At 39.9% G+C, this 11,783-nt stretch overlaps 1 protein-coding gene across 1 annotated transcript; it reads right to left on the minus strand.

The window, feature by feature from the left end:
* Positions 1–3,423: 3,423 nt before the first annotated feature.
* Positions 3,424–10,946, minus strand: LOC140234624 (alpha-ketoglutarate-dependent dioxygenase alkB homolog 6-like). The gene is made up of 7 exons (XM_072314654.1): positions 10,872–10,946; positions 9,143–9,211; positions 8,532–8,592; positions 8,070–8,116; positions 7,457–7,561; positions 4,980–5,090; positions 3,424–4,029 (listed from the first exon to the last, which is right to left on the minus strand). Exons 1-7 carry the CDS (start codon positions 10,944–10,946, stop codon positions 3,739–3,741), a joined length of 759 nt encoding a protein of 252 aa, XP_072170755.1. The 3' UTR covers positions 3,424–3,738.
* Between the last annotated feature and the right edge of the window lie 837 nt (positions 10,947–11,783).

Consider the following 11,783-nt stretch of genomic DNA (forward strand, 5'->3'; position numbering starts at 1 on the left):
CAGTTTGAGGGCAGCATCCTAAGAATGTGCTCTACAGGGAAGAAGATGAATGGTCATGTCATAAGAAAAACAAAAATCCTTCGGACAAGTTCAGGGCACAGAGCATACACAGTCATTACTATTGGCACATAAGTGACCATGTCAAAGACATTAAAGGCATAATGCCAAATAAGGGACTGCTGTCGTTTCCTCTTAGCTCACTTTGACAAAGAAAAAAAGCAAAGATGATCTCTCACAACGCTGAACACTGGCACTGGTTCAAGACCAGTGAAAATCACTATTGGCCAGTAACTTTTTTGGAAATGGAGAAGTACAAAATGGGTACCAACTGGTCCAACAGGCAGATCTGACCAGTAGGAAAAATAGGTTAGTGTGCAGCCCTGTATTTTTACATTGTACATAGCCCTCGATTCAAAGCAATCTGTTTCTGTATCATAAGTCAACAATTTGATATACATGTACATGGTATTCTGATTTTAATTAACTTTTATGACACTGACTACGGGTTCATTCAGCAAAAGTATGTCGACATGATATTAGTGCAGTGTAGCAAAGAAGCTTTATCTAGTTTCTAAAATCATCTCAATTGCACTTTACTGTTTTCACACAAAGGTAGACATTTCAGTTTATTCGAGAGTTGGTCATGAGATCAATGCAAAAGGTTCAAATCAACTCTAGATGATCCTAACACACTAAGAGCCTCTTCCCTGAAAACTTAGCAGCAATGTATCTACAATATTGCAAGCCCAAAAGCGCTCAAAATTGTAAGAGAACAATCCAAGTTTGTAGTATCTGTGTCATTAATTTGCTGCAGGATGAATATTTAGCAAATAATCATCGACTGCGAGGGTGATGGTACAATCTAACATCGCCGAGGTGATCCGCGAGGTATCTATCAGGCTGAGCAGAAGGCGAGGGCTGATAGACACCTCAAGGATCACCGAGGCGAATCATGTTAGATTGTATCAATTGCCCGAGAAATAGGAGATGATTATTTGCTTTATATCCCACATTGATTGACAAACTTGAGATCTGATAAAAATGTATTCCATGAACAAAGCGGATTTGCGGCTGAATGTTATAACACAGATGGTTGTACTGTGCAACCACAGTCCGCTGCACAGTAGCAGTCAAATGAACAAGACTAACGTTAGATCCGAGACAGTAACAAGCGATACAAATGTATCGATAATTTTGCAATGTGCACGGATGTGTACCACTAGAACTTACTCGCTATTCACATGACTGATAGATGTGAGCAATACCTGTATCTATTCCAATCGAGGGTATGTAAAAGTGCTAACAAAAAAGACTATCACATATGTGATAGTACCTCAACATGGATGTTGGGAGAAAAACATCTAACAGTCATGTGTTCCAAATTCAAGTTATCCCATTGGTCAAAAATACAATGTACAGTTAAACTCGCATAAGTCGATCTTCTCGGGACTGAGCAAAACACATCAACTTAGGCGATTTTCGACTTGTGCGTAAGTCGAAAAAAATCGACTTACAGTTTCACCACAGGTACATACATGTATGTTTAATGTACATGTATGTTGTCTACTCTGGAGCCGAGAGCTGGAGCGGTGTGCCGCAGCACGGGTCGCCCAGCAGGGCCGCGGCTAACTTTGCATGGACAGTGCATTAGTATTGGCACAGGTCCGATTACTTTACACCCTTGTTAAACCTTGGGGAAGTGAATACGAACGATATTTGAGCAGTGATTGATTCCAGTTTACCATACCGTGGCTTGAAATGCGTGTAGAGGTGCAATTCTGATTTACCCGTGCCCGTAACTTTCCCCCTACTTTCCGCTTTGAAAGCTCAGCAGCTTCATCCATTACCACTCCACTGCACAGCGCTGCAAATGCCAAGCTACATGTACACTGCAAGCTCAATACTGTACATGTAAATGAACGCATGTGTACTGTACGAACGCTGTGCGTACGTAGCGCGACAGCTGACAGGGCTGTACCAGCGGATCTCCAAATACGAAGAGAGTTAAACGATCCCATGCGATCGCTTTGAATTTTGATTTTAGATCATTTTTTTTGTCACCTCAAACTCATCTGACAAACAAAATAATGATGAGTAATAAATAATGAATAATAAATGACAGTGATTTATTACACAATAAAATCTTATTCGACTTAGGCACAGTGAATTCAATGGTTTTTCCGTGAAAGTGTTCTTGGAATTTCATCGACTTAGGCGAGTATTCGACTTACAAAATTCCACTTGTGAGTGAATTAATACATACGTCAATGGGGAAAAATCGGGACTTTTTAAAATCATTGACTTATGCGATTATTTGACATATGCGACGTCGACTTAGGCGAGTTTAACTGTACTTATGTAGGATATAATCCTTCATATCACTAACATCACTGTTCACTCCAGAAACATTGTACAGTGTATCACTGATTGTGATGAGTAGAGCTCCAAAAGAATTATTCTTTCGAACAGCTCTTAGTGACATGCATGTCCATCGGTACACAAATCACTGTACACTCTGTTAGAGCAAAACACACTTGCCAAGCACTAACAGAAAAGTAAGGACAAGCCTCAAGTCCTAAATCCTCCTTTACTGCTCAGCTATAACTAGGTAATCTGAAAATTACACAGGATTTGCTGATTAGAAAGTAAGCAGTCTGTACACCTATTGAGGGAGAAAATATTGGCCATGAAATTCTGAGTAGATACTCATGATGGCCTAAAAGAGTTGTGGTAAGACTGACATCAGCTGACACTATAAGGCCCTTTATGTACTCTTATCAGACAAAACATGGAATCAATTACAAATCTCCATATCATTCAGCCGTGATATTGGCATGTATTATGAAAAAGAAAATCTCACACCTTTGAGACAAGAGAGCCAGCATTGACTCATACAAAAAAAAAAAAAAAAAAAATTTGAATAAAAAAAAGATGCTTCTGTGATACAGTTTCAAACCGATTATTAAAGGCACATAGTCCCGGTAGTGTAGAGGACACTGTTGTTGATACTGCCGATCACCATTAGCATTGATACGAAGATTGCTGAAGTTGAGCTGTCATCAAGAGTAAAGCGCGTAGGTGTTGCTAAGTAACGCTGCCTTTATTGTCTTCTCTGCACATCACGCAGTCTGTATAATGTCAGGGTGCGTGTATACATATGTGCTTGTTATTATGACATCACAAATTAAGTTTGCTAAAGCTGTCATCCCCCTCGGCCGAATCATTAGCTGAACTGTGATCGGACCACTGACGATGTGGATCAGACTTCTTCGGACTGGGGGAAATGGGTCACAGCGTAAGCGCTAAAGAGGAGTCGATAGCGTAGGTCTCTACAAGAAACTTGCGTCGTGCGCCCGCGTACACATTTGACTAAACCACTGGGACCATGTGCCTTTAAAGCACTCGTTTGTGCTTTCACCCTTAATATGCTATTCAATCATTGATCCAGGAGGAGAACCAATGTTCCTTTTCTCATAGCTTTCTGCATAAAGAACAAATCTTTTCACACATTATTTGGTAAAAATCCTCCGTACAAGGTGAGCTTGCTGCACCTTCATTCCATTCTTAAAATATGGTTATGGATTGAGTGTCCAATCATGCATGACATGGATGGTGATTACTCGTCTTTTATCTTCTGACACAGGGACAGAAACTGTGCTGATTATCTTTCTCCAGTCAAGGCAGAGATACTGCCATCATCTCTTGTTCGCGTCTGGCAGTGTCCTTGACCCACATCCGTCATCTCTTCCCAAACTGTAACTTCATCTTGAGCGTCCTCGGAACAAATCTGATGGTGAGAGAGACGCGACAGGTTCTCGTCAGCTCTTCACCCATGCCATGCCTTGTCGCGCTCAGGTTGGCCACGCTGTCTGTTATGATGTCTGTTGCCCTCTCTGCGATGCCATGGAGATGGGAGGTGTACATGGATCCCTGGAGCACAAGGAGGCTCCTTGGCTCCAGCAGGAGCGACATGAATGGCTCTGTGTCTGGTGGAGGGTCACTGCCACTAGAGACATCCCTGTCTCCTTCCTGTAAAGATATGACATAGAGGGCAATAGCTTACACTTTAATCATCTTCAGTGAGCAACAGGAGTTTCAAAAGCCATTTCACAACACAAAGCATTTTTCAGCGGTTCGTGCCATTTGGCCTTTAAAAGAAGCTGTTGAAACTCAACACTACATTGTTTGAACCATTCGATCTTCTGTCCAAGCTGTTGGAAGTTTTTATTGATAAGAGATCCAATTAGGATAAAGGCAAACAAATATATACAGGATTATTCAGTCCTTGGAGTGAAGGGGGTTTATTTGGTGAAATTACAACTTTGTGTATGCATCATCATCACCATCACCATTATCACCATCATCACCACCATCATGATCATCGCATCTTGCAGAGCTACTAAGTCTCCCTGATTCTGATGGACACTTCCTGAAAACATAAATATCTTGTCATGTCCAGATCATAAAATATAAAAATCTTCCTGATTCAGGACTTATTTTAATCCATTGAGATGCAGGTAACACACACGTTTCTCCCTGATTGCTATTTGAAATCTCCCTCATTTTGATGGCTGAGTGTTGGCAGCCCCACATCTTGATTAATGTTAACTTGACTGTCTCCAGCAATCACTACTCATTAACAAAGCCCTGTCTTATGCATTATCTGCCTCTAAGAGATGGAGAAAACATGAAGACACATCATAAAGATGGGCAAATGATAGTTATCAAAAGGTAACATGGATCTGATTGAAATTATTGGCTGAGAGCTAACACATGACCAGTCTTTCACTTTGCCTAAAGACCCAAATTTACTTTGCACTGGGCATTAGTTTATTAATGACTAACTTGTGACTCTGTCTGGTAATTAGCAAAACATTGTAAAGCCCCATGTAAAATAATAATAATAATAAAGTATTGCATAATATGGACAACACAATGCCTGCAGCAAGGAAACTGGAATCAAGGTATTCACAGCTTACCTCACTGTGCTCATGGCTCTCATTTCTCCTGTGGTAGAAATCCAAGAAGGTGTGGGAACCGAGACTAATAGTTGTCACTGTTGGGTAGAACAGTGGCCCATCTTCATGAGGCTGTGAGTGAGTGAAGATGAAAGAAAGAGGGAGGGAGAGTGGGGGGGGGGGGGGGACAGTCGATTAAAGTGCAGCATAATTAGAGGCATGTACATCTTGTACTACAACATACACTATACATTTGAGGGTGGTTTTATTTTTATGAATTTCACAAGTCAACTGGAAATTACCTGGGTACCAAAATACTGCCCTCATAACACAAAAGAAATGCACTGCATATTGTCTCAAAGTTATGAGCCTGCCAACTTTACTTCATAAAAGGGATGACAATTATTTCTCATTATATCATTGTTGTGCTCAATCAGCAGTCTAACCACTTGCAACAAAATTTGTCAAGTCTCAATTTGTGCAATGCTATGCTGACAAAATATACGGTGTACACAGTATAGACACACACATGAGATCGAAACTAGAGATACACACAGACCTAAAAAAAAATAATAATGTGATCCAACTTTGAGTCTATTCTCTATCTGTTTGCCACTGGAGGGAGATACTATAAGTACTAAGAAAAGGGGTTGCTTGGACTTTGATAATCAATACAACCAGTACTAGATGGAACCGGCTTTACACACTTTGTACTAAACACGGCCACTGACCACTACATTGTATTAGTGATTGTAAAAAGACTGCAGGGTCCTCTCGAAATTCTCGTACTACCGAGATTCTTTACAAGGGTCATCTGCACCTGGAGTATCCTGACAACCACATGAGTTTATCAGCTACTGTATACGCCGAATATTTCGCAAGGTTTTTATTTTCGCGAATTTCGCGAATCAGGTGCTATTTGCGAAATTAAAGACACGCGAAAATATTGACTCTGATCCCAAAGTAAATGTGATGTACGAGTGTACACTTCTCCATTCAGTACAGGACTCCACGATCGCGAATTTAACCACTCATGAAATCGTTGGGAATTCCCGATTCGCGAAAATTTAGACTTGCGAAATATATGGCGTATACAGTATGTCTCACAGGTCTAGAGACTTTGTGGAGCAACCTTTGTGGAGCAACCTTCTTTCATGGCTACCTGTTTCTGTGATTGTAAATGCCAATCGATGAGCATGGAAGAGCTGGTACAGAGGAGAAAAATTTTAACTCTGATATAAATCATTTACTAGCATATTTCCATCAGGTATACCAGAATATGACATGTTGATCTCTCCATATTTAATGTCTGATCATGTTTAACAAATCTAAGCAACTAGAGTTACCAGGTACACATGGCATTTTCCCTCTTGTTTGATCAACACAGGATGTATTGTGGCTATTCAACTGCAATTATGACATCATCTTGGAAGTTGAGCTCCACATGGTGCTTCCTGAAAGGTTGAGCAGGAATTTCACTGGGTTAAACATTTTACCATGACCCCATCTGCTACTGCACCCCTTAGACCACGGGACTTCCCTTCAACTTCCACTTGTGTTCCACACTATCAATGCTAGGTGGCATTGTGCCACATTATTATGTCAATTGTGGGAGAAAGATTTAATAATAGTGATAAGCAGACTGTGAAAGGGATTTTCACAACAGACTGCCCTTATATGCACTCCATCCACAGCAGACCCTCTGAAGCAAATTTCAACGCATGCTTTAGCTTGTGTTCTCTTTTGTCATTAGGGCAAAAGAATTCAGAGACAGCTGCAGCAGCTGCAGCAGCTGCAGCAGCTGTGATATAAGCCAGTTCAGAGTTCTACTTTGCTCATGGGCAGAAAAATTCATACAGTATGTACCAACAGGCATGTTGGTTTTTAAATTCACTGAGATTAGCATCACAATGATTATGAATGAAACTACAAACTGGCTTATTGGTATCCACACAAAGTGTTGGGGAAGTGAGCAGAGGCAGATGGGTTATGATGCTCCTTCCAGATGTCTGAGAAATATGTTTCAAAACTTCGCTGCCCTACATCCTTATACAACGTACCAGGAAGGTGGGAAGAGATCTCTTCTTACCTCCTTGCTTATACCTAGGCTTTCAATTACAGTGTGTCTGTAGCTTAACAGAAAGAAAACATCGAGGAACAATGAGAAACCAACAGTTATTTTATCTATATCAAGTACTAGTACAGCATTGTTTTGTTGTTGTTGTTGTTGTTGTTGTTGTTTTAATCAACTGAGCAATGTAAGTGCTTTCTCTTCACATTACGATTCAGAGGTCCCAGAATATTTTCTTTTTGGTGTGTGTGGGCGGGATATGGGTGTGAGAGGGGTGTCTGCTGCCCCTGCACTTATTGAAAGCATGAAGACATATTTGCTCTAGTATGTCCACAAATTCTTTAAATTATGAGATTACACTTTAATATCTAACTTCACAAACAAAATGAAATACTCTCAATTTTAAAGCTTTCTAAGTGCAACATACCATGATCCCTTGTCCAGGCTGATACTCATTGACGAGAACATGATTGGGTACATGATCTTCAAATACCCCCAAACTGGCAACTTTCTGGGTGTACAGCTCAAGCCACTATCAAATGAGAAGTACGAAACACAGACAAATTGAATATACAACAGGTGTATTACCTTGTATTTTAATAAGTTCTTTAAGTTCAGTATGGACAGGCCAGGCACATGAATCATTCTAATGTTTCAGCTGTGCAATTTATCTGACCATTTCAATGATTGTAGAAAATGTAAGCAGACTTGGTTACTAGTACTTATGGTTGTCTGAAGTGTCACACACATCATACACACAATTTGCCATAGCTTCTAAGGCACTAAAATGATCAATTAATATAGGCGAGTCAAAAGGGGGAATGATTATTATTCATACTGAAAGATCAGCTTCTTAAAGCTGTCTGGTGCTGATGTATTTTCATATGCATGTCAATATCTCGAAACCTGCAAACCCAACTTGCACCAAAATCACAGGACATACTTACTAGCCTCACTTATGATACTTCAAAAAGCATGATACCAATACCCTTTGTAAGTCTATGACATTAAACTACACATGAGATCATCACACACCATACCTTTGGTAATCCTTCAGCAATCATCCCTTTTGGATGAGGTAGGCCTCCTGTAACATGAAATGAGAATTCATAACATTACAACAAATACTCATCCATACATAACAGTCAATTCCTCATTAGGTAGCATGGTATTGTCTGTCAGAAAACACGTAAAAATATAATTGTGTGTACCAGACAGCCTTCAGAGAAGGCATCTTTACACTTCCCATGTTCTTTTAAAGAAGAGATTGCATGCTACATGATGTAGACCATATGAACAAAAATCTCCTGTGGTTTAAGCTGTATAAGCAGGACAAGGAGTGAGAAAAATAAGTTAATCATTTTTTGGGGGGGTCAATTTTTTTCTTTTTTTAACTCAGGGTACAAGAACATAAGATTGATGCCCTTGAAATTTTGTTTCTTGGAATAAGAGATCAGTCTTAATTTAGATTTGTTTTTCTCTTGAAACATAATGAAACATACCCCAGTTCTGAAGGCGTCTGTGTGACAGCTGTTTCCATTTTGGTTTTGGTGCTGCATAAACCTTAGAAAAAATAAAAGAGAAGAAGGAAAGGAAAAATATATATATACACATAAAATGTCAACATATCCAACTACTGAAGTGCAATGCCATTTCATGGCTGAAGTTGACTTAAATAAACAATAAATCAAACAAACAGTATTATAGTATGTAACTGAAATAAAAAATGACAAGACAATGATACAACATCTAAAAGTTTTCACAATTTCATTGAACAGGAGATGAGGTGATGATGTCATTCCTAGACAAGTCTCCTATTAACCTGCATACATATCTTCAAGTAATAGTCCCAGAATGTCCCAATTACTGTTCTCACTCTGTATCACGGTATAGTCATAGATCAAGTGAGCCAATTATCACATGATTACAAATACTGAGATATGAGAATTGCAGGAATGGATCTTGAGGGAATAACAGTACATTTTGCATCAGCCATGAGGCCGACTAGACAGACATCACACATACAGAACAGGACAAAATATCCTTCAGATAACAACAAAGTGTGTCATAAAATAATCAGAAATAATTAGAGGGTAGTGTGGTGTTTGCATACCTGACTCAGGAGATATTTTTCTTCCTCTTCTGAAATGAAATTTGGAATGTAATATACAACATCTGGAACCTGCAGAGGAAAAAAAATGTAATTACAAAAAAACAATAATGATGTTACTTCGGTGGATCCATTTGATAGGCAGACTGGTATATTCTAGTGTAGCGAGATACTACTACCCTGTGGGCGAAATTATTTTTCCACGATGTTCAAACGTGCATGTTGCTTCTGGATCTTGAGATTGTGACCACAAAGATAAACTCTCTTATCTTTTGTCTTGAAAAAGCTTGGAACAGTTAAAAGCCATTCATAATTTTGATGACTTGAATCATGTCACCTCAATTGTCATAGTGCTTAAATTTTATCCAGTGGAAAAGGCTAGGCGCTCTATTAGGCTATCAACTATCATTATTATGAAAATATATATCTGCAAAGTTAACAGATAAAGCCATTTTGGGTATTCAAAATAACTTGAGACAAATGGAAAAGAGAGTGTCTCTCTCTAATTTACTTTGAGTTGTCAAAGGTCATCTCTTCACCGCTTAACTTTTGTATGATGGCATTGATGCTGCCATAAACCCGATTCATCATGTTCATAAACAGCCATCAAAGCAACAACAAAGTTTGATTGCAGTTAACCCCGGGACGCTCCGTGTACACAGTTATACTGTGGGAGCGTCCCGAGTCAATAGAGTGCTATATCGGTAAGCTTGAAAAACATACACAGTCTGTCACAGATTTTCGCGCCTCCGTAAGTTTCAAATTTCACTAGAAAAAAACTTACTTTTATAGTATACATAAGATTCTTATCTAATTCGTACCATGCGTTTACCTTGTTCTTGTTCACACTGTCCACTGATCTTGAAAAAACGTTTTTTTTACAGGTCCATCTCCTAGCTCCCCATCCCATTCACCATTTTCAAAATCAGTATGCAGTACACTGCGCACGTAAATATTCATGTACTGGCGGAGTCGCAATGCTTTTAGCCTTCTGTCAAGGCCTGCGCGCACGCACCCACCCAGAAAGCAACGCAATATACAGCGAGAGGGTTTGCCACAACAGTATGATACGGCCTTGCCATAAAGCTACAGCTGTACAGATGAATTGACGGCCAGCGCAATGCGCACAAATTTCAAATCCATTGACTGTATAAGATGTCGTTCTCCAAAGTTCCTCTCGACCGAGTCGTATTTACTCATCAATTCGAGCAGAAATGGAATATTGACAGAACCAAAAGTTGAACGCAGTCAGTCTTCAACATTATAACTTCACCTGTACGTCTTCATATTATGGAATTTTTGCGATTTCATATTGATATTTAGGTGCTACACTTCGCCTGTCATGATCATGTCTGCTACAATGCGCAGCCCCAACACTGCGTGTTGGGGCTGGTCGCAGTTAGATTGCAGTGTGCAGTGCCAGTGGTTGACTTTGAGTCTTAGTAATTCCACCTTTTTTGACTGACAAGAGCACTCCTTTCTCAAATCAAGTGTATCCCTGTAAGATTCAAATAAGGCTCATGATTTTGCCTCACCTCTGGTGCACAACAGCATTACCCAACACACAACATGCACAACATCGCTCAAAATTTAATGTGTAGGCCTACTGTAACCAGTAACTGTAACCCAGTGCTGTAACCCGTTAGTATGTGAGGAACACGAAAATATATGCATGGGACTTATACATACAAGGCTAAACTGGAAAGAAGAGGGGGTTATTTTTCAATCTTACGTTTTTAACTTGGAAGTCTGCAATACGAATGTCGTTATCACCCTGTGACTTAGTTCTATGTGACACTTGTTCCATCCTCTTCGACTTTTGACGCCACTGAAACACAGTCGGTCGAGTTTTAAGACGAGCCAGTACAGGAAAAACAAAATCTGTCTGCTAGCACGTCTCCGTGTCAGCGCAGCGCGAGCAGGCTAGGCCGCGCCGGTGTTGTGGTCCACTGTGGTCTCGTCGGAGAATTTTTTTTTTTTTTTTTTTTTTTTCCGTAACCCTAATGCGTCGAAATTGCCAATCACTTGAGCAAAGACTATCAGTGTATAAGTTGGTAGAAACTACTAACTCAAAGCATATGCGTGCTTTTGTTCAGTATGTCCAGACATGGGTCCATGGTCCAGAGGACAAAAAGATTTACTCAAACCATAGAACTCTATTATAAAATACAGCTCTATGGCTCAAACACATAATTTTACTAGATAAGTATATGTTTTTATTTAATTATTTTGTACATTGCACACAGCCCAGCCGATGTTTGCTTTATATCTTAGCGTTGTTTTGTTTTCTAATTTCATGTACATTTGTGATAAAATTCGCGTTAAATACTCCCGATTAATCACGAGCATCGATTGAGCCCCTCTCGTGTTTAGTGGCCTAGGCAGGTGGACAGCCAATCACGGCCCCTCCTTGGCGAGAAGTTTGCTCAAGGTACCGAGCCATGGCGCGTGTTAAACCTATGGGAAAAACGTTGGGTTAGGGTTTTTGGTAAGGGTTAGGGTTAGGGTTAGGGTTTGATGGTTAGGGTTAGGATTAGGATTAGGGCTAGGTTTAGGGATGGGGTCCCCAATAGATTTTTAGGGTCCCCAATCTGCAACGTCTAAAAAAAAAACGCGAGCCGGACTGGCCAGAAAATACGATCGT

This window comes from Diadema setosum, chromosome 1 (genome assembly GCF_964275005.1).
Source record: "Diadema setosum chromosome 1, eeDiaSeto1, whole genome shotgun sequence".
NCBI lineage: Eukaryota > Metazoa > Echinodermata > Echinoidea > Diadematoida > Diadematidae > Diadema > Diadema setosum.

What these genes read in the sequence shown, in the direction of transcription:
- LOC140234624 (XM_072314654.1), bottom strand. Translation starts at nt 10,946, where the DNA reads ATGGAACAAGTGTCACATAGAACTAAGTCACAGGGTGATAACGACATT. An exon ending in CAGACTTCCAAGTTAAAAAC is followed by an intron (nt 9,212 to 10,871) that starts GTAAGATTGAAA and finishes TTTCCTCTGCAG; the next exon opens with GTTCCAGATGTTGTATATTA. An exon ending in AGAGCCATGAGCACAGTGAG is followed by an intron (nt 4,030 to 4,979) that starts GTAAGCTGTGAA and finishes ATATCTTTACAG; the next exon opens with GAAGGAGACAGGGATGTCTC.